Genomic DNA, 22,296 nt, shown 5'->3' with positions numbered 1-22,296 from the left:
TGTACTGCTCCTGAGTTACACCCTGTATTATACCCCAGAGCTGCACTCACTATTCTGCTGGTGGTGGAGTCACTGTATACATACATTACTTATCCTGTACTGATCCTGAGTTACATCCTGTATTATACTCCAGAGCTGCACTCACTATTCTGCTGGTGGAGTCACTGTGTACATACATTACTTATCCTGTACTGACCCTGAGTTACATCCTGTATTATGCTCCAGAGCTGCACTCACTATTCTGCTGGTGTAGTCACTGTGTACATACATTACTCATCCTGTATTATACTCCAGAGCTGCGCTCAGTATTCTGCTGGTGGGGGCACATGGAGTAAGCCGCTGTAACTAAACGTTCCGGTACAGAAATATTTATTTCACAATTTCTATTTTGTTTTCATCAAAAATATTTCTATAAGAAAAAATAATTCTTGGCAGGAAATAATTTAAAAGCATTTTGTACAAAAGCAATGAATGTCGTTAATTATCTGGCCCCGCCCCCTGCGACTTCCGCTGCTGGACAGTCTGGCCCCGCCTCCTCCTCTCATGCTTTTTGGAAACATGAAGGCAGCTTGAGCTGAAGATCAGCGGCGGCACCATGGTGAGGGGCATCACGCGTGACTTCTAGGAACGCCCACTATGATGGCGGGGAACGGCTAATGGCAGCTGCAGAGGACTCTCCTTTAGTATAATAGACAGTGCGGCTGGAGACTGGGTGTTTGGCATCAGATGGTGCCCCCTAGAGTGTCCTAGATGGGTGGTGGGGGGGAAATCTTCTTGAGTCAGGGGTCCACAAATGACACCATGATGTAGCGCGTCCCCCAGGTGGTGGGCAGCCCCTCGTGGTAATGCGTCAGCCGGCCTGGGTGGATAAAGGACCATCCTTTGCGTGGCGACTCAACGTGGCAATTGTAGCGGATAAATCTGCAGCCGCCACCCTGTGAGGGAGGAGACTCCTTTTAGTGCCCAACCAATGCCAGCGGTGGTCGGTACCCAGGATTACCGCTGGGCATGACCAATCCTAGCAACCAGAAGGTGCCACTCACCTCATAGTCGATTCCCTTATTGTTGAGGGCGACATTAATAGTGAAGGTAGAAGAGTCGTGGTGCGGGCGCAGAGAGGGCTGCTCGTCCGGCCGGTACCGCACGATGAAGTTCAGTAACGCCTTGGCCTAAGAAGATAATGGCAGTCAGCACGGGTGTCAGGAAGGCCGCCAGAAGGGGCAGCAGTGGGCGTTACCTTAGTGTAATATCCGGGGTACAGCTTCTCGGTGACCGGGGCGATGTACTCCTGGAGAAACTTCAACCATTCCTCCTGAAACCCGACCTGCGTCATGTGGATATCCACCGTGGGCACGTTCTCGTATCCGCCCGCCAGACGCTTGTCCTGAAGGAGAAGACAAAGACCGCGGGCGTGGGAAAACTATCACTTGTGTCGCTAGTCAGCAGACGGACATTAAAATTACGCCCATTTTTAGCAAAGAAAAAAAGTGCCAGAAAATAGTTTTACAAATAAAAACAAGAGTGCAGAGTGTCCTTTAGAAGGTGGCTCAGTGGTCAGCAGTCACTGCAGGGGTCCGAGGCTCAAATACCATCAAGGACAACATCTACATGGTGGTCAGATTTGAGCCTTCGCACTGCAAAGCAGCAGCACTAACAACTGAGCCACCGCACTCTGAAGGAGGAGGAACCAAAGAGTTCATGCAGATGTGGCCCTTGTACAGGTTTGAATCCTTGGACTCCAGCACTAAAGACTAAGCCACCATGCTTGATATTCCTTCTTCTCCTACCTCCTCATGAGGAGAGGGAGAAGCAGGAAGGGAAGAAGATCATCTTATTCTTGTACTTCACCTCCTCCTCCAGCGAAGGACGAAGCTTGGTGACTCAGGGGTTAGTACTAGTGCCTTGTAGCGCTGGGGTTCCTCGGTTCATGGGTGATTATGGACAACATCACCACGAAATTTGGTTTCCATGTTCTCCCGAAGACAAGAACAGTGTGGTGGCTTAGTTGACATTGCTGACTTGCAGTGCTGGTGGAGCTCAAGGTTCAAATCTGATCATGGGTAACATCTGGATGGTGTTTTTACGTTCTCTTCCTCTGGCGGAGGACAGATGTGGTGGCTCAGTTGTTAGCACTGTTACTTCGCAGTTCCGGAGTTGTATGTTCAAATCTGACCAAAGGTGAAAGTCCATGCAGATGTCCCCAGCGCTGAAAGGCAACAGTGCCAACAACGGAGCCGCATTGACAGAACACACGGCTGTCCCAACACACAATCATGCTTCGGTTGGGTACAATGACCCGAATAGCTCACTAATTCTAACTTCGGCTACACGGTGGGCATACGGTTACACACGGGTCACTCCTTACTTCATTCCTGCCCCCAGACCACTTGCCGAAGTTCTCCATCTCCTCCACAAACTCGTCACACATGACGTCCTTGAAGATGGGGAACCAGTAGACATCCGGACAGGGCTGTGAAAAGCGACAGCACACATCAGACACTGCGTACACAGCTGCGTGGAAGGACATGTGACCCCATTCGTACCGTCAGTTACCTGCTCATAGTACTCCTCCTCGAAGATCCGGGAGTAGTTCTCATGGATGTATTTCTCCTTCCAGTCCTGGAGACAGAAGACAATATCAGACACGTGGGAGCAGGGCGAGCAGAGTGGAGGAGGGGCTGGAGGGCAGGGCGGGGCTCCTTACCACAGGGTTTTCGAAGATCTGCCATAAGTCGCTGTGGAGACGGGAAGTGTTGTATTTGGATGTGGAGATTAGGCGGCCAAATTCATCCCGATTACTGATGTGCAGGAAGACACCCTGCAGAAGAAGAGTCATAAGACCGCACCCCAACAGTCATCACCGAAAAGGAGGTGCCATGAGACCGCACCCTAACGGTCATCACCGAAGAGGAGGAGTCATGAGACCACACCCAACAGTCATCACCGAAAAGGAGGTGCCATGAGACCGCACCCCAACACTCATCACCGAAGAGGAGGAGTCATGAGACCACACCCAACAGTCATCACCGAAAAGGAGGTGCCATGAGACCGCACCCCAACACATCACCGAAGAGGAGGATTCATGAGACCACACCCAACAGTCATCACCGAAGAGGAGGAGTCATGAGACCACACCCAAACAGTCATCATCGAAGAGGAGGAGTCATGAGACCACACCCAACAGTCATCACCGAGAAGGAGGTGCCATGAGACCGCACCCCAACACATCACCGAAGAGAAGGCTACATGAAAGTGGACCCCAGTCATAACTAAAGAAAAGGCGTCATGAAACGGCACGGCAACAGTCATCAATGAAGAGGAGGAGTCATAGGAACGTACCCAAACAGTCATCAATGAAGAGGAGGAGTCATAGGAACGTACCCCAACAGTCATCACCGAGAAGGAGGTGCCATGAGACCGCACCCTAACGGTCATCACCGAAGAGGAGGAGTCATGAGACCACACCCAACAGTCATCACCGAAGAGAAGGCTACATGAAACTGGACCCCAGTCATAACTAAAGAGAAGGCGTCATGAAACGGCACTGCAACAGTCATCAATGAAGAGGAGGAGTCATAGGAACGTACCCAAACAGTCATCAATGAAGAGGAGGAGTCATAGGAACGTACCCAAACAGTCATCAATGAAGAGGAGGAGTCATAGGAACGTACCCCAACAGTCATCAACGAAGAGGAGGCACCATGAGACCGCACCCCAACAGTCATCAAAGAGAAGGCTACATGAAACTGCACCCCAGTCGTCACCGAAGAGAAGGAGTCATGCAATGGCACCCCAACAGTCATCACTGAAGGAGAAGTCATGAGACCACACCCAAGCGGTCATCACCGAAGAGAAGGCGTTAGTAGACCGCACCCCAACAGTCATCACCGAGAAGGAAGAGTCATGAGAATGCACCCTAACGGTCATCACCGAAGAGGAGGAGTCATGAGGACGTACCCCAACAGTCATCACCAAATAAAAGGCTACATAAAACTGCACCCCAGTCACCGAAGAGAAGGTGTCATGCAATGGCACCCCAACAGTCATCACTGAAGAGGAGGAGTCATGAGACCGCACCCCAATGGTCATCACTGAAGAGGAAGAGTCATGGGGCCACACCCCAAGTCACCGAAGAGGATGAGTCATGGGGCCACACACCAACAGTCATCACCGAAGAGGAGGCTCCATGAGACCGCACCCCAACAGTCATCACCGAAGAGGAGGCTACATGAAACTGCATCTCAGTCATCACTGAAGAGAAGGCGTCATGAGATCGCACCCCAATGGTCATCACCGAAGAGGAAGAGTCATAAGAACGCACCCCAACGGTCTTCACCAAAGAGAAGGCTACATGAAACTGCACCCCAATCGTCACCGAAGAGAAGGCGTCATGCAATGGTACCCCAACAGTCATCGCTGAAGAGGAGTCATGCAATGGCACCTTAAGTCATTGCCAACGAGGAGGCGCCATGAGACCGCACCCCAACAGTCATCACCAAAGAGGAGGCGCCATGAGACCGCACCCCAACAGTCATCACCAAAGAGGAGGCGCCATGAGACCGCACCCCAACAGTCATCACTGAAGAGGAGGCTACATGAAACTGCACCTCAGTCATCACTGAAGAGAAGGCGTCATGAGATCGCACCCCAATGGTCATGACCAAAGAGGAGGCGTCATGAGACCCCACCCCAACGGTCATGACCAAAGAGGAAGCGTCATGAGACCGCACCCCAACGGTCATGACCAAAGAGGAGGCGTCATGAGACCGCACCCCAACGGTCATGACCGGAGAGGAGGCGCCATGAGACCGCACCCCAACGGTCATCACCGAAGAGGAGGCGTCATAGATCTGCCCCCATTATCTTAATCACCTACCTTGTCCCTCACACTCTTGCAGAAGGACATGTCGGGGTCTACACCTGACAATGTGAAGATGTTCTTGTGTGAAAACTCCCGACGAAGCGTCTCTCCTTTAATGAGGTAAGTATGGGCGATGTACGGGACGTTCCACACCCCACTGCAAGACACATAAGAGGTGTAAGCCTGCCCCCTGCAGCGTTATCAGTCATCCCGCCCAGCTCAGGATGTCATACATTTACTCACATCCTCTTTCCCTGCACAAGATCCACATAGTCCTCAGAGCGGGCGTAGTACCCCTCAGGGCTGAGTGCTCCCCAGAAGTTGGACCACAGCTTCCCACTGCGGGACACCATGGGGGCGATAATTTTCCTGTAAAGAAAAGTTTGGGGGGGGGGGTTCGGATCAGGTGTCATCGGTGGCCCCTCCCCTCGATTGTGAACCCACACTGACCGGTTCTCCTGAATCAGGATGTACAGGGTGTCAGGGTTGGTCAGTGCCACGTCGGCGTCCAGGCTGAAGTAGTAGTCACAGGTGTCATCCAGCCGACACAGGTCCCTGCACGGAAACACATCAGCATCAGTCCTGACAGGTTCTGCTCCATACTTAGAAGTGCACGTCCCTGGCCCCGCCCCTTCCCCACAGGCCCACATCCCTGGCCCCGCCCCTTCCCCACAGGCCCACGTCCTTGGCCCCGCCCCTTCCCCACGTCCTTGGCCCCGCCCCTTCCCCACAGGCCCACGTCCTTGGCCCCGCCCCTTCCCCACAGGCCCACGTCCCTGGCCCTGGCTCCACCCCTCCCTCACAGGCCCATGTCTCTGGCCCTGCCTTGGCCTCACCCCTTCCTCACAGGTCCATGTTTCTGCCCCGCCCACATGAGACCGTAACCCCCGTACTCACATGCCCATGTCTCTGGCCTCGCCCTGGCTCAGCGCCTCCTCCGGTCCAACCACCTTCACGCTCAGAAACTCCTCCTTGTGCTGTTCAAAGAAGTTCTGGATGTGCTTCTCATGGTAAACTTCCTGCAGGGAAGCAGCCAATATATAACGCACTGACTAATAAGGGGCGTAACGATGGCCGGTCCCCGAGGGCGTGAAGACTTACGCTGTTGTGGATGTAGAGGGACAGGCGGTTACGCGGGTAGTTTATGGTCAACAGTCTCTCCAGGGACTGCGGCAGGAATGGTGTCGGCAACTCAATGAAGATGGCCAGCAGCACCCGGGGCAGATCGTCATCCTGCGGGAAACAAACGTGACACTCGTCAGCCAGGGCTCCTCTAGGAGCACACCGGGCCCTGCTGCACTGCATTGTGGGAGACATAGTGTTTACATCACAAGACTGGACGTACACTACATCTCTCACAGCGCATGATAGCATCCCCGCTAAGCTGTTAGGGGTTTCCAAGTGTAAGTGCAGCTCTGGATGTGACTGGAGCACATGAGATGATGGAGTGATGAGTATACAACATATAGCAGAATTATGAGTGCAGCTCTGGATGTGACTGGAGCACGACATGATGGAACAGCAGAATTGTGACTGCAGCTCTGAGAGTGATGAGTATACAACATATAGCAGAATTATGAGTGCAGCTCTGGATGTGACTGGAGCACGACATGATGGAACAGCAGAATTGTGACTGCAGCTCTGAGAGTGATGAGTATACAACATATAGCAGAATTATGAGTGCAGCTCTGGATGCAACTGCAAAATGATGTTAAGCACAATTTCCCTGTAAGCCGCTGATAACAGAGAACGATAGAGTGCTGAAGCCTACTGTAGGGATCCAGGCTGTACCTGCTGATAACGTGGGGGATGCTGCACTCACCTCCACCTCAGAGAGGTCCAGCAGGGTGTCGTCACAGACTTCGCAGCCGCCTTCGTGCGTCCAGGCGTTCGGCACGTAATTCCCCAGATAGTTCAGCTGCAGCTAGAGAAGAACAGGTCAGAGATGAGAAGGATGCTGGGTAATACCAGAGAGGGCACCAGGGGGCAGCAGCCAGTACCTTGGTGGGTCCGTTTCCATGGATGACGACCGGGATGGTGTCGTACGCAACGTTCCGCGCCCGGACCTTGTTCTTGTCGAACTTCATAACGACCTCATCTGTGAGAAGCAGAACGGGCAGCTCGTTACCTGGCACAGCGCCACACCACCGGGAACCCACAACTACCTACCGATGGCACCGTTCAGATTCTGGAAGATCTTGGACTTATGATCGAGGCCGATGGCGAACTTCTCCTAAATACAGAGAGAAAGCAAGTCAGGGGGGCTCTGCAGGCAGAGGAGAAGGGACAGGAGTGGGACCTTATCCCCCCAAGGCAGAGGAGAAGAGGTGAAAGTGGGACCCCCCCCCCCCTCAGGCAGAGGAGAAGAGGTGAAAGTGGGAACCCCCCCCCCCCTCAGGCAGAGGAGAAGAGGTGAAAGTGGGAACCCCCCCCCCCCTCAGGCAGAGGAGAGGAGGCGAAAGTGGGACCCCCCCCTCAGGCAGAGGAGAAGAGGCGAGAGTGGGACCCCCCCCCCCTCAGGCAAAGGAGAGGAGGCGAAAGTGGGAACCCCCCCCCCCTCAGGCAGAGGAGAAGAGGTGAAAGTGGGACCCCCCCCCCCCCCCTCAGGCAGAGGAGAGGAGGCGAAAGTGGGACCCCCCCCTCAGGCAGAGGAGAAGAGGCGAGAGTGGGACCCCCCCCCCCTCAGGCAAAGGAGAGGAGGCGAAAGTGGGAACCCCCCCCCCTCAGGCAGAGGAGAAGAGGTGAAAGTGGGACCCCCCCCCCCCCCCCTCAGGCAGAGGAGGCGAAAGTGGGAACCCCCCTTCCCCCCCCCCTCAGGCAAAGGAGAAGAGGCGAGAGTGGGTCGTTCCCCACCAGGCAGGGGAGAAGGGGCGAGAGTGGGACCTACCCTCCTCCTGGGCCGAGGAGAAGGGGTGAGAGCGGGACCCCCCCCCCCCCCCACTCCCGGGCAATGGAGAAGGGGCATGGAACGAGAGCGGGACTCCCCGGGCAGAGGAGCAGGGGCACGGAGTGAGAGCGGGACTCCCCGGGCAGAGGAGTAGGGGCGTGTGGTGGAAGCTGGGGCCCCTCGGGCAGAGGAGCGAGCAGCATGTGACATCTGGGCCCCACTTACCCTGAATTCCCCATCCAGATACACCTTAGTGTAGAACAATTGGTCGTCGTCATCATCTTTGAACTTCCACAGTTGGGTGATGCGGTAGAGCTGCGGGGCGAAGCCGATGAAACCTGCGGGGGCGCCGCACTTATATTACATGGAGGTCGCAACCATTGTCACAAAGCACACTGGCCAAGGTGAGAGGGGGTGTGGCTTATCACAACATATGTTTTTGACCCAGTTATTCTAGTGTCCCCCATTGGTGGCCCTCCGGCCGGGCAGCAACACGGCGCCATCAAGCATTTAAACTTGCTCTGTCTGTAGCTCACTGCTGGCAGCCACCATTATCAGGCTGTGACCCCTGACCTCGCCACCGGCGGGCGAACTGCCTACAGAACAGCATCAGTGTGCAAGACTGCAGACGGTGGGGGATGGGGAGGTCAGGGGTCATAGTCTTGTGGGGTCAGCTTGCTGCCGGCGGCTCTCAGCTATTGTTTTTCACTGGCCATTAGACGGAGCGGCGACCTACCGGCCGAGTGGCCACCCTACATTACACCAATAGTAACACGAGCATTAGACATGGCGGCCGCCGCGCTCTCACCTCCGGAGTTCAGGAAGCGTTTGCCGTTGCTGACGGGTGGATATTTGTCAGCGAGGGACCAGTCAGGCCAGCAGAAGCCCTCCGCAGAGAAGACCACCTTGTGATCCAACTGGTGGAACTTCCAGAGCAGCTCGATGGGGCTTCCAGCCAGGACCACGTCATAACTGAGGAAAAGATGGTGGACAGGGGTCAGACGGTCTGCAGGCCCCTCCCGCTCCACCGGCCACCATCACTCACCTGTCTACAAACATGATGATCATGTCCTCCTGCTCCCGGTACTCTTCCAGCGCCTCCTTCAGCCAGCGCACCTTCTGGCCCCCGCCGACCGTTCGCGCCACGTCGCCGCCCTTCCATTCCTGTCCCAGGCCCAGAGTCTGTGGGAAGAGGGAGAGAGGGTTAGCGAGGGGCCGCCAGACACGGTCTACAAGAATGGCGCCGAGTCCAGGATGCCTCACCTTCACTGTGTAGTTAAAGTGGCGAGCGGTCCTGAGGAAGCGCTGGTAGCCCTCCGTACTGTCTGTGGCCACCGTGATGACGACCAGCTTCTCTGCAATACAAGACAGATGAGGATGAAGGGGCTAGCAGGATCCAAGCGCCATATATACAGGGTAGAGGGATGGACTGCCGGCGGGATCCGAGCGCCATATATACAGGGTAGAGGGATGGACTGCCGGCGGGAACCGAGCGCCATATATACAGGGTAGAGGGATGGACTGCTGGCGGTATCCGAGCGCCATATATACAGGGTAGAGGGATGGACTGCCGGCGGTATCTGAGCGCCATATATACAGGGTAGAGGGATGGACTGCCGGCGGGATCCGAGCACCATATATACAGGGTAGAGGCATGGACTGCCGGCGGGATCCGAGCGCCATATATACAGGGTAGAGGGATGGACTGCCGGCGGGATCCGAGCGCCATATATACAGGGTAGAGGGACGGACTGCCGGTGGGATCCGACCACCACATACAGTTAGGGCCAGAAATATTTGGACAGTAACACAGTTTTCGCGAGTTGGGCTCTGCATGCCACCGCATTGGATTTGAAATGAAGCCTCTACAACAGAATTCAAGTGCAGATTGTAACGTTTAATTTAAAGGGATGAACAAAAATATCTGATAGAAAATGTAGGAATTGTACCCATTTCTTTACAAACACTCCACATTTTAGGAGCTCAAAAGTAATTGGACAAATAAACATAACCAAAACAAAATATTGTTTTTTCAATATTTTGTTGCGAATCCTTTGGAGGCAATCACTGCCTTAAGTCTGGAACCCATGGACATCACCAAACGCTGGGTTTCCTCCTTCTTAATGCTTTGCCAGGCCTTTACAGCCGCAGCCTTCAGGTCTTGCTTGTTTGTGGGTCTTTCCGTCTGAAGTCTGGATTTGAGCAAGTGAAATGCATGCTCAATTGGGTTAAGATCTGGTGATTGACTTGGCCATTGCAGAATGTTCCACTTTTGTGCACTCATGAACTCCTGGGTAGCATTGGCTGTATGCTTGGGGTCATTGTCCATCTGTACTGTGAAGCGCCGTCCGATCAACTTTGCAGCATTTGGCTGAATCTGGGCTGAAAGTATATCCCGGTACACTTCAGAATTCATCCGGCTACTCTTGTCTGCTGTTATGTCATCAATAAACACAAGTGACCCAGTGCCATTGAAAGCCATGCATGCCCATGCCATCACGTTGCCTCCACCATGTTTTACAGAGGATGTGGTGTGCCTTGGATCATGTGCCGTTCCCTTTTTTCTCCCCATCATTCTGGTACAGGTTGATCTTTGTCTCATCTGTCCATAGAATACTTTTCCAGAACTGGGCTGGCTTCTTGAGGTGTTTTTCGGCAAATTTAACTCTGGCCTGTCTATTTTTGGAATTGATGAATGGTTTGCATCTAGATGTGAACCCTTTGTATTTACTTTCATGGAGTCTTCTCTTTACTGTTGACTTAGAGACAGATACACCTACTTCCCTGAGAGTGTTCTGGACTTCAGTTGATGTTGTGAACGGGTTCTTCTTCACCAAAGAAAGTATGCGGCGATCATCCACCACCGTTGTCTTCCGTGGACGTCCAGGCCTTTTTGCATTCCCAAGCTCACCAGTGAATTCCTTTTTTCTCAGAATGTACCCGACTGTTGATTTTGCTACTCCAAGCATGTCTGCTATCTCTCTGATGGATTTTTTCTTTTTTTTCAGCCTCAGGATGTTCTGCTTCACCTCAATTGAGAGTTCCTTTGACCGCATGTTGTCTGGTCACAGCAACAGCTTCCAAATCCAAAACCACACACCTGGAATCAACCCCAGACCTTTTAACTACTTAATTGATTACAGGTTAACGAGGGAGACGCCTTCTGAGTTAATTGCAGCCCTTAGAGTCCATTGTCCAATTACTTTTGGTCCCTTGAAAAAGAGGAGGCTATGCATTACAGAGCTATGATTCCTAAACCCTTTCTCCGATTTGGATGTGGAAACTCTCATATTGCAGCTGGGAGTGTGCACTTTCAGCCCATATTATATATATAATTGTATTTCTGAACATGTTTTTGTAAACAGCTAAAATAACAAAACTTGTGTCACTGTCCAAATATTTCTGGCCCTAACTGTATACAAGGTAGAGGGACGACACGCGGACGGACTGCCGGCAGGATCCGACCGCCATATATATATTATATACACAGGGTGGAGGGACGACACGCGGACAGACTGCTGGCGGGATCCGACCGCCATATATATATATATACACAGGGTGGAGGGACGACACGTGGACGGACTGCCAGCGGGATCTGACCGCCATATATATATATACACAGGGTGGAGGGACGACACGCGGACGGACTGCCAGCGGGATCCGACCGCCTTATATACAGGGTGGAGAGACAACACCCGGACAGACTAGAAGGTCTGACCGCCATATATACAGGTGGAGGGATCCGACCGCCATATATATACACAGGGTGGAGGGACGACACGCGGACGCACTGCTGGCGGGATCCGACCGCCTTATATACAGAGTGGAGGGACGACACGTGGACGGACTGCCGGCGGGATCCGACCGCCTTATATACAGGGTGGAGAGACAACACCCGGACAGACTAGAAGGTCTGACCGCCATATATACAGGTGGAGGGATCCGACCGCCATATATACAGGGTGGAGGGACGACACCCGGACGGACTGCCGGTGGGATCCGACCGCCATATATACAGAGTGGAGGGATCCGACCGCCATATATACAGGTGGAGGGATCCGACCGCCATATATACAGAGTGGAGGGACGACACCTGGACGGACTGCCGGCGGGATCTGACCGCCATATATACAGAGTGGAGGGACGACACCCGGACGGACTGCCGGCGGGATCCGACCGCCATATATACAGAGTGGAGGGACGACACCCGGACGGACTGCCGGCGGGATCCGACCGCCATATATACAGGTAGAGGGACGACACGCGGACGGACTGCCGGCAGGATCTGACCGCCATATATACAGGTAGAGGGACGACACGCGGACGGACTGCCAGCGGGATTCGACCGCCATATATATACACAGGGTGGAGGGACGACACGCGGACGGACTGCTGGCGGGATCCGACCGCCTTATATACAGGGTGGAGGGACGAAACTCGGACGGACTGCCAGCGGGATCCGAGCGCCATATATATATATATACACAGGGTGGAGGGACGACACGCGGACGGACTGCCAGCGGGATTCGACCGCCATATATATACACAGGGTGGAGGGACGACACGCGGACGGACTGCTGGCGGGATTCGACCGCCATATATACAGAGTGGAGGGACGACACGTGGACGGACTGCAGAGGGATCCGACCGCCATATATACAGAGTGGAGGGACGACACCCGGACGGACTAGAAGGTCTGACCGCCATATATACAGGTGGAGGGACGACACCCGGACGGACTGCAGAGGGATCCGACCGCCATATATACAGGTGGAGGGCTGACACGCGGACGGACTAGAAGGTCTCACCGCCATATATACAGAGTGGAGGGACGACACGCGGACGGACTGCCAGCGGGATAAGACCGCCATATATACAGGGTGGAGGGACGACACCCGGACGGACTAGAAGGTCTGACCGCCATATATACAGGTGGAGGGACGACACCCGGACGGACTGCAGAGGGATCCGACCGCCATATATACAGGTGGAGGGCTGACACGCGGACGGACTAGAAGGTCTCACCGCCATATATACAGGGTGGAGGGACGACACGCGGACGGACTAGAGGATCCGACCACCATATATACAGGTAGAGGGACGACACGCGGACGGACTGCAGAGGGATCTGACCGCCATATATACAGGATCGAGGGACGACACGCGGACGGACTGCCGGCGCCAATTTATTACCGCACGAAGGGGTCAAAGTAAATGAACCTCAAAGCGATGAAGGACGTCTACGGGGGAGGTGCGAGGCGCCTCCGCACGCTGCTGGAAATCTCATCAGACCTGGACGTCCCACAATCCTCCGCTCCCGGGTATTAGTACTAATGGACGTGGCGCTGCGGCTGGACAAAGACGCCATTTTATCCCTCACAGTAACTTCAGGAGAGTCGGGGGTGTGAGTGACGCCTCGCTGTGGGGGAGGGGAGCGCAGCTGCTGGAGAACAACTGGAACGTCTCCAAGGAACCTTCCGGAGAAATAAAGACATTCCAGGAGAAAGGAGAAGATGACGAAGAGGAGGGGGGGGGGACGGAGTCATAACTCCTACTGTCATTACCAGGAATAACCCCCATTACTCCACAGAACTCCGTATACCTCCCCAGATAGCTATAAGGGTCCATATAACCCCCTCCCAGGGCCCGGCCGGACCCCCCTCCCCCCCCCCCGTCCTGTATCTCATAGCAACCAGCCCAGGTTAGAGGATGAAAGCTGCGATGTGATTGGCTGCTGTGACCTGTAGTTGGAGTCGCTCCCATATGAGTTGCGGCATGCCTGTCCCCGGGGCGGGCAGGGAGCGGCGGCGGCATCTGGTATTTCACAAGTATTTCACCCCTCGAGGTACAGAAAATACTGGAACGCCTTCCACACCTACCAGACATCTGGAGCCGAGCGCCCAAGAGCTGACACTCTGTACGCTGAGGGACCACTGACATGGCTGCATAGAGACCCCTGTGAGGGCTGGGATGGCAGCCATATTGGCTTTCCCAGCAGCGAGACCAAACACCCAAAACCACAATGAAAAAAAATGGGGTCCTATGAGGGAGGCCACGTCTATGGAGGCGAGGGAGCAGTCTGTGTAGAGGAATATGTCCTGTGCAGGAAGCAAAACAGACTATGGTGGTGGTAGTGGGAAAGGGAGCAGTCTGTGTGTGCCGGAGAGGACACGTCTGTGGGATGGGGACACGTCTGTGGGATGGGGACACGTCTGTGGGATGGGGACACGTCTGTGGGATGGGGACACGTCTGTGGGATGGGGACATGTCTGTGGAGGGTGGAGGGGGAGCAGTCTGTGCAGAGACGGGGACACATCTGTTAGAAGGGAGCAGTCAGTGTAGACACGGGGACACGTCTGTGGGGGGGGAGCAGTCAGTGTAGACACGGGGACACGTCTGTGGGGGGGGGGCAGTCAGTGTAGACATGGGGACACGTCTGTGGGGGGGGGGGCAGTCAGTGTAGACACGGGGACACGTCTGTGGGGGGGGGGCAGTCAGTGTAGACACGGGGACACGTCTGTGGGGGGGGGGCAGTCAGTGTAGACACGGGGACACGTCTGTGGGGGGGGGGGAGCAGTCAGTGTAGACACGGGGACACGTCTGTGGGGGGGGGGGAGCAGTCAGTGTAGACACGGGGACACGTCTGTGGGGGGCGGGGGAGCAGTCAGTGTAGACACGGGGACACGTCTGTGGGGGGGGGGGAGCAGTCAGTGTAGACACGGGGACACGTCTGTGGGGGGGGGGGAGCAGTCAGTGTAGACACGGGGACACGTCTGTGGGGGGGGGGAGCAGTCAGTGTAGACACGGGGACACGTCTGTGGGGGGGGGAGCAGTCAGTGTAGACACGGGGACACGTCTGTGGGGGGGGGGAGCAGTCAGTGTAGACACGGGGACACGTCTGTGGGGGGGAGCAGTTAGTGTAGACACGGGGACAAGTCTGTGGGGGGGGGGGGGGGGGAGCAGTCAGTGTGTGCCGGAGAGGACACGTCTGTGGGATGGGGACACGTCTGTGGGATGGGGACACGTCTGTGGGATGGGGACACGTCTGTGGGATGGGGACACGTCTGTGGGATGGGGACATGTCTGTGGGATGGGGACATGTCTGTGGGATGGGGACATGTCTGTGGAGGGTGGAGGGGGAGCAGTCTGTGCAGAGACGGGGACACATCTGTTAGAAGGGAGCAGTCAGTGTAGACACGGGGACACGTCTGTGGGGGGGGGGGCAGTCAGTGTAGACACGGGGACACGTCTGTGGGGGGGGGGGCAGTCAGTGTAGACACGGGGACACGTCTGTGGGGGGGGGGGAGCAGTCAGTGTAGACACGGGGACACGTCTGTGGGGGGGGGGGGAGCAGTCAGTGTAGACACGGGGACACGTCTGTGGGGGGGGGGAGCAGTCAGTGTAGACACGGGGACATGTCTGTGGGGGGGGGGGGGGAGCAGTCAGTGTAGACACGGGGACACGTCTGTGGGGGGGGGGAGCAGTCAGTGTAGACACGGGGACACGTCTGTGGGGGGGGGGAGCAGTCAGTGTAGACACGGGGACACGTCTGTGGGGGGGGGAGCAGTCAGTGTAGACACGGGGACACGTCTGTGGGGGGGGGGAGCAGTCAGTGTAGACACGGGGACACGTCTGTGGGGGGGGGGGGAGCAGTCAGTGTAGACACGGGGACACGTCTGTGGGGGGGAGCAGTTAGTGTAGACACGGGGACAAGTCTGTGGGGGGGGAGCAGTCAGTGTAGACACGGGGACACGTCTGTGGGGGGGGAGCAGTCAGTGTAGACACGGGGACACGTCTGTGGGGGGGGGAGCAGTCAGTGTAGACACGGGGACACGTCTGTGGGGGGGGAGCAGTCAGTGTAGACACGGGGACACGTCTGTGGGGGGGGGAGCAGTCAGTGTAGACACGTCTGTGGGGGGGGGGAGCAGTCAGTGTAGACACGGGGACACGTCTGTGGGGGGGGGAGCAGTCAGTGTAGACAAGGGGACACGTCTGTGGGGGGGGAGCAGTCAGTGTAGACACGGGGACACGTCTGTGGGGGGGGAGCAGTCAGTGTAGACACGGGGACACGTCTGTGGGGGGGGAGCAGTCAGTGTAGACACGGGGACACGTCTGTGGGGGGGGGGAGCAGTCAGTGTAGACACGGGGACACGTCTGTGGGGGGGGGGAGCAGTCAGTGTAGACACGGGGACACGTCTGTGGGGGGGGGGAGCAGTCAGTGTAGACACGGGGACACGTCTGTGGGGGGGGGAGCAGTCAGTGTAGACACGGGGACACGTCTGTGGGGGGGGGGAGCAGTCAGTGTAGACACGGGGACACGTCTGTGGGGGAGAGCAGTCAGTGTAGACACGGGGACACGTCTGTGGGGGGGGGAGCAGTCAGTGTAGACACGGGGACACGTCTGTGGGGGGGGGAGCAGTCAGTGTAGACACGGGGACACGTCTGTGGGGGGGGGGGGCAGTCAGTGTAGACACGGGGACACGTCTGTGGGGGGGGGGGAGCAGTCAGTGTAGACACGGGGACACGTCTGTGGGGGGGGGGGGGGAGCAGTCAGTGTAGACACGGGGACACGTCTGTGGGGGGGGGGAGCAGTCAGTGTAGACACGGGGACATGTCTGTGGGGGGGGGGGGGGAGCAGTCAGTGTAGACACGGGGACACGTCTGTGGGGGGGGGGGAGCAGTCAGTGTAGACACGGGGACACGTCTGTGGGGGGGGGAGCAGTCAGTGTAGACACGGGGACACGTCTGTGGGGGGGGGAGCAGTCAGTGTAGACACGGGGACACGTCTGTGGGGGGGGGGAGCAGTCAGTGTAGACACGGGGACACGTCTGTGGGGGGGGGGGGAGCAGTCAGTGTAGACACGGGGACACGTCTGTGGGGGGGAGCAGTTAGTGTAGACACGGGGACAAGTCTGTGGGGGGGGAGCAGTCAGTGTAGACACGGGGACACGTCTGTGGGGGGGGAGCAGTCAGTGTAGACACGGGGACACGTCTGTGGGGGGGGGAGCAGTCAGTGTAGACACGGGGACACGTCTGTGGGGGGGGAGCAGTCAGTGTAGACACGGGGACACGTCTGTGGGGGGGGGAGCAGTCAGTGTAGACACGTCTGTGGGGGGGGGGAGCAGTCAGTGTAGACACGGGGACACGTCTGTGGGGGGGGGAGCAGTCAGTGTAGACAAGGGGACACGTCTGTGGGGGGGGAGCAGTCAGTGTAGACACGGGGACACGTCTGTGGGGGGGGAGCAGTCAGTGTAGACACGGGGACACGTCTGTGGGGGGGGAGCAGTCAGTGTAGACACGGGGACACGTCTGTGGGGGGGGGGAGCAGTCAGTGTAGACACGGGGACACGTCTGTGGGGGGGGGGAGCAGTCAGTGTAGACACGGGGACACGTCTGTGGGGGGGGGGAGCAGTCAGTGTAGACACGGGGACACGTCTGTGGGGGGGGGAGCAGTCAGTGTAGACACGGGGACACGTCTGTGGGGGGGGGGAGCAGTCAGTGTAGACACGGGGACACGTCTGTGGGGGAGAGCAGTCAGTGTAGACACGGGGACACGTCTGTGGGGGGGGGAGCAGTCAGTGTAGACACGGGGACACGTCTGTGGGGGGGGGGGCAGTCAGTGTAGACACGGGGACACGTCTGTGGGGGGGAGCAGTCAGTGTAGGCACGGGGACACGTCTGTGGGGGGGAGCAGTCAGTGTAGGCACGGGGACACGTCTGTGGGGGGGAGCAGTCAGTGTAGACACGGGGACACGTCTGTGGGGGGGGAGCAGTCAGTGTAGACACGGGGACACGTCTATGGGGGGGAGCAGTCAGTGTAGACACGGGGACACGTCTGTGGGGGGGGAGCAGTCAGTGTAGACACGGGGACACGTCTGTGGGGGGGGAGCAGTCAGTGTAGACACGGGGACACGTCTGTGGGGGGGGAGCAGTCAGTGTAGACACGGGGACACGTCTGTGGGGGGGGGGAGCAGTCAGTGTAGACACGGGGACACGTCTGTGGGGGGGGAGCAGTCAGTGTAGACACGGGGACACGTCTGTGGGGGGGGGAGCAGTCAGTGTAGACACGGGGACACGTCTGTGGGGGGGGAGCAGTCAGTGTAGACACGGGGACACGTCTGTGGGGGGGGAGCAGTCAGTGTAGACACGGGGACACGTCTGTGGGGGGGGAGCAGTCAGTGTAGACACGGGGACACGTCTGTGGGGGGGGGAGCAGTCAGTGTAGACACGGGGACACGTCTGTGGGGGGGGAGCAGTCAGTGTAGACACGGGGACACGTCTGTGGGGGGGGGGAAGCAGTCAGTGTAGACACGGGGACACGTCTGTGGGGGGGGGGAGCAGTCAGTGTAGACACGGGGACACGTCTGTGGGGGGGGAGCAGTCAGTGTAGACACGGGGACACGTCTGTGGGGGGGGAGCAGTCAGTGTAGACACGGGGACACGTCTGTGGGGGGGAGCAGTCTGTGTAGACACGGGGACACGTCTGTGGGGGGGAGCAGTCTGTGTAGACACGGGGACACGTCTGTGGGGGGGAGCAGTCTGTGTAGACACGGGGACACGTCTGTGGGGGGGAGCAGTCTGTGTAGACACGGGGACACGTCTGTGGGGGGGAGCAGTCTGTGTAGACACGGGGACACGTCTGTGGGGGGGAGCAGTCTGTGTAGACACGTCTGTGGGGGGGGGGAGCAGTCTGTGTAGACACGGGGACACGTCTGTGGGGGGGGGAGAAGTCTGTGTAGACATGGGGACACGTCTGTGGGGGGGGGGAGCAGTCTGTGTAGACACGGGGACACGTCTGTGGGGGGGGGGGGGAGCAGTCTGTGTAGACACGGGGACACGTCTGTGGGGGGGGGGAGCAGTCTGTGTAGACACGGGGACACGTCTGTGGGGGGGGGGAGCAGTCTGTGTAGACACGGGGACACGTCTGTGGGGGGGGGGAGCAGTCTGTGTAGACACGGGGACACGTCTGTGGGGGGGGGGGGAGCAGTCTGTGTAGACACGGGGACACGTCTGTGGGGGGGGGGAGCAGTCTGTGTAGAGACGGGGACACGTCTGTGGGGGGGGGGAGCAGTCTGTGTAGAGACGGGGACACGTCTGTGTGTGTGTGTGGGGGGGAGGGGGCGGGAGCAGTGTGTAGAGGCGGGGACACGGCTGTGGGGGGCGAGAGCAGTGTGTAGAGGCGGGGACACGGCTGTGGGGGGGCGGGAGCAGTGTGTAGAGGCGGGGACACGGCTGTGGGGGGGCGGGAGCAGTGTGTAGAGGCGGGGACACGGCTGTGGGGGGGCGGGAGCAGTGTGTAGAGGCGGGGACACGGCTGTGGGGGGGGGAGCAGTGTGTAGAGGCGGGGACACGGCTGTGGGGGGGGGGCGGGAGCAGTGTGTAGAGGCGGGGACTCGGCTGTGGGGGGGGGGCGGGAGCAGTGTGTAGAGGCGGGGACTCGGCTGTGGGGGGGCGGGAGCAGTGTGTAGAGGCGGGGACACGGCTGTGGGGGGGGGGGGCGGGAGCAGTGTGTAGAGGCGGGGACACGGCTGTGGGGAAGGGGGCGATAGCAGTGTCTAGAGGCGGAGACACGGCTGTTGGTGGGGGGGACACGTTTGTGGGGAGGAGGAGCAGTCTGTGTAGAGGCGGGGACATGTCTGTGGGGGGAAGCATTCTGTGTAGAGGCGGGGACATGTCTGTGGGGGGTGAGAGCATTCTGTAGAGGAGTCGCCACGTCTGTGAGGGGGGGTGGGGAGAACAGTTTGTGTAGAGGTGGGGACACGTCTGGGGGGTGGATAGGGAGAAGTCTGTAGAGGCGGGCACACATCTGTGGGGGAGGGGGGAGCGGTCTGTGTGGAGGCGGAGACACGTCTGTTGGGGAGGGGGGAGCGGTCTGTGTGGAGGCGGAGACACGTCTGTTGGGGAGGGGGGAGCGGTCTGTATAGAGGCGGAGACACGTCTGTTGGGGAGGGGGGAGCGGTCTGTATAGAGGCGGAGACACGTCTGTTGGGGAGGGGGGAGCGGTCTGTATAGAGGCGGAGACACGTCTGTTGGGGAGGGGGGAGCGGTCTGTATAGAGGCGGAGACACGTCTGTTGGGGAGGGGGGAGCGGTCTGTATAGAGGCGGAGACACGTCTGTTGGGGAGGGGGGAGCGGTCTGTATAGAGGCGGAGACACGTCTGTTGGGGAGGGGGGAGCGGTCTGTATAGAGGCGGAGACACGTCTGTTGGGGAGGGGGGAGCGGTCTGTATAGAGGCGGAGACACGTCTGTTGGGGAGGGGGGAGCGGTCTGTATAGAGGCGGAGACACGTCTGTTGGGGAGGGGGGAGCGGTCTGTATAGAGGCGGAGACACGTCTGTTGGGGAGGGGGGAGCGGTCTGTATAGAGGCGGAGACACGTCTGTTGGGGAGGGGGGAGCGGTCTGTATAGAGGCGGAGACACGTCTGTTGGGGAGGGGGGAGCGGTCTGTATAGAGGCGGAGACACGTCTGTTGGGGAGGGGGGAGCGGTCTGTATAGAGGCGGAGACACGTCTGTTGGGGAGGGGGGAGCGGTCTGTATAGAGGCGGAGACACGTCTGTTGGGGAGGGGGGAGCGGTCTGTATAGAGGCGGAGACACGTCTGTTGGGGAGGGGGGAGCGGTCTGTATAGAGGCGGAGACACGTCTGTTGGGGAGGGGGGAGCGGTCTGTATAGAGGCGGAGACACGTCTGTTGGGGAGGGGGGAGCGGTCTGTATAGAGGCGGAGACACGTCTGTTGGGGAGGGGGGAGCGGTCTGTATAGAGGCGGAGACACGTCTGTTGGGGAGGGGGGAGCGGTCTGTATAGAGACGGAGACACGTCTGTTGGGGAGGGGGGAGCGGTCTGTATAGAGGCGGAGACACGTCTGTTGGGGAGGGGGGAGCGGTCTGTATAGAGGCGGAGACACGTCTGTTGGGGAGGGGGGAGCGGTCTGTATAGAGGCGGAGACACGTCTGTTGGGGAGGGGGGAGCGGTCTGTATAGAGGCGGAGACACGTCTGTTGGGGAGGGGGGAGCGGTCTGTATAGAGGCGGAGACACGTCTGTTGGGGAGGGGGGAGCGGTCTGTATAGAGGCGGAGACACGTCTGTTGGGGAGGGGGGAGCAGTCTGTATAGAGGCGGAGACACGGCTGTTGGGGAGGGGGGAGCCGTCTGTATAGAGGCGGAGACACGTCTGTTGGGGAGGGGGGAGCCGTCTGTATAGAGGCGAAGACACGTCTGTTGGGGAGGGGGGAGCAGGAGCAGTCTGCGTAGAGGCGGGGACACGTCTGTATGATCACATGCTATCTAAGCAGGTGACCGCAGACGGCCAATCATCGTCGTCAGTGCTAGGGCCCAGCGGGCACGTGACGATGTCGAACTTGACGGCACGTGATGGCGCCATCTAGCGGCGAGCAGGGATTTTCCCGTAGCGCCCCCCTCCCCCACCGCAGCTGGATGACTCCCCTCCTTCTTCCTCACCGGGTTTAACGGCGTCTTTGCTTCGGCTCTCCCCCGCCGCCGCCCCGCACAGCAGAAGCAGCAGCAGTAGTCCTCCTCCGACCGCGGGACGCTCCATCCTCCTCTGGCCGTAACACCTCAACTAGAAGACGGCCTCCCGCTGCAGGACAGACCGGCGCACTAGGCCCGCCCACGGGAACTAACTGTTCAATGGGAAGTCAGCAACTGCTCGGCGGAGCCAATCACAGCGCTCAAGGAATTCCTGAAGTTTGGTAAGCCGCAGCGCAGGCGGCCGAGAGCAGTTGCAGCCAATCAGGACGCGGCGCTTGTCACAGTTAGCCAATGGAGTCAGAGCAGACCTGGCAGACATCCAATCAGCCGGGAGGAGCTCAGTGTTATGAGGGGTCTGAGGCTGAGGGGCGCCACGTCACTGCTGCCGCCCGGCTATGGGCATCTAGCTCGGGGCATGCTGGGACTTGAAGTCTGCGCGCTGTGATGGCGCCCCTGTGTGGAGACCAGCGCTGATGACCTCATTTACATAATATTTGCATAATGCTGGGAACTATTTCTAGTAGATGCTCCACAACACTTCTGCTCGAGTCAACCCAAACAGCCAATCACTGTGAATCGGCCAACCCAAACAACCAATCACTGTGAATCAGCCAACCCAAACAACCAATCAGGTTGTGAATCGAACAGAAGTGCTGTGGAATATAGATATATGCGTGCGGGAGTGCCTCCAGAGCGCCCCCTGTGGAGGAGTTGGGTGACGCGGCATCCTAGGGCTCCCGTACCGCGTTGTGCGCCATATTCACGCTTTTCTTCAATGCACGATTTTGGTGTAAAAACACAGAAAAATCGAACATGAGTGATAAATAATGGCGCTGCCACGGATCGGGCGCACACAGCCGGAACCCACTGCGTGCCACAAATACGCCATGACATGTACCCGCGCGCCGCCAGTCCCCACACCCTACAACATGCTGCGATTTGGTTTTTTTGCGCGCGTATTTTGTGCAGTTTGTGTGAACGCCAACATGGCAGATCGCGGCGGCAACGTATTACATGCGCCAAACCTGCAGATGTCATTGGCTGTGGCGGTCCGACGCAGCA

The 22,296-nt window shown here is 58.0% G+C and overlaps 1 protein-coding gene across 1 annotated transcript; it reads right to left on the bottom strand.

Moving 5' to 3' along the window:
- Positions 1-352: 352 nt before the first annotated feature.
- PLOD3 (procollagen-lysine,2-oxoglutarate 5-dioxygenase 3) lies at positions 353-21,379 on the bottom strand. The gene is made up of 19 exons (XM_066593893.1): positions 21,205-21,379; positions 9,012-9,103; positions 8,794-8,930; positions 8,557-8,720; positions 7,974-8,086; positions 7,031-7,094; positions 6,862-6,959; positions 6,684-6,785; positions 5,963-6,094; positions 5,759-5,880; positions 5,312-5,416; positions 5,105-5,230; positions 4,877-5,018; positions 2,705-2,818; positions 2,554-2,619; positions 2,366-2,470; positions 1,238-1,384; positions 1,044-1,169; positions 353-935 (listed from the first exon to the last, which is right to left on the bottom strand). The coding sequence occupies exons 1-19, from the start codon at positions 21,299-21,301 to the stop codon at positions 780-782; spliced, it is 2,208 nt and encodes a 735-aa protein (XP_066449990.1). The 5' UTR covers positions 21,302-21,379; the 3' UTR covers positions 353-779.
- Positions 21,380-22,296: the final 917 nt, after the last annotated feature.

This window comes from Eleutherodactylus coqui, chromosome 2, assembly GCF_035609145.1.
Source record: "Eleutherodactylus coqui strain aEleCoq1 chromosome 2, aEleCoq1.hap1, whole genome shotgun sequence".
Lineage (NCBI taxonomy): Eukaryota > Metazoa > Chordata > Amphibia > Anura > Eleutherodactylidae > Eleutherodactylus > Eleutherodactylus coqui.
The sequence above is the reverse complement of the archived record's forward strand: the minus strand, read 5'-3'. Positions and strand labels throughout refer to the sequence as shown.

What these genes read in the sequence shown, in the direction of transcription:
- PLOD3 (XM_066593893.1), bottom strand. Translation starts at nt 21,301, where the DNA reads ATGGAGCGTCCCGCGGTCGGAGGAGGACTACTGCTGCTGCTTCTGCTG. An exon ending in CAAAGACGCCGTTAAACCCG is followed by an intron (nt 9,104 to 21,204) that starts GTGAGGAAGAAG and finishes CTTGTATTGCAG; the next exon opens with AGAAGCTGGTCGTCATCACG. An exon ending in ACGCTTCCTGAACTCCGGAG is followed by an intron (nt 8,087 to 8,556) that starts GTGAGAGCGCGG and finishes GCGCCCCCGCAG; the next exon opens with GTTTCATCGGCTTCGCCCCG.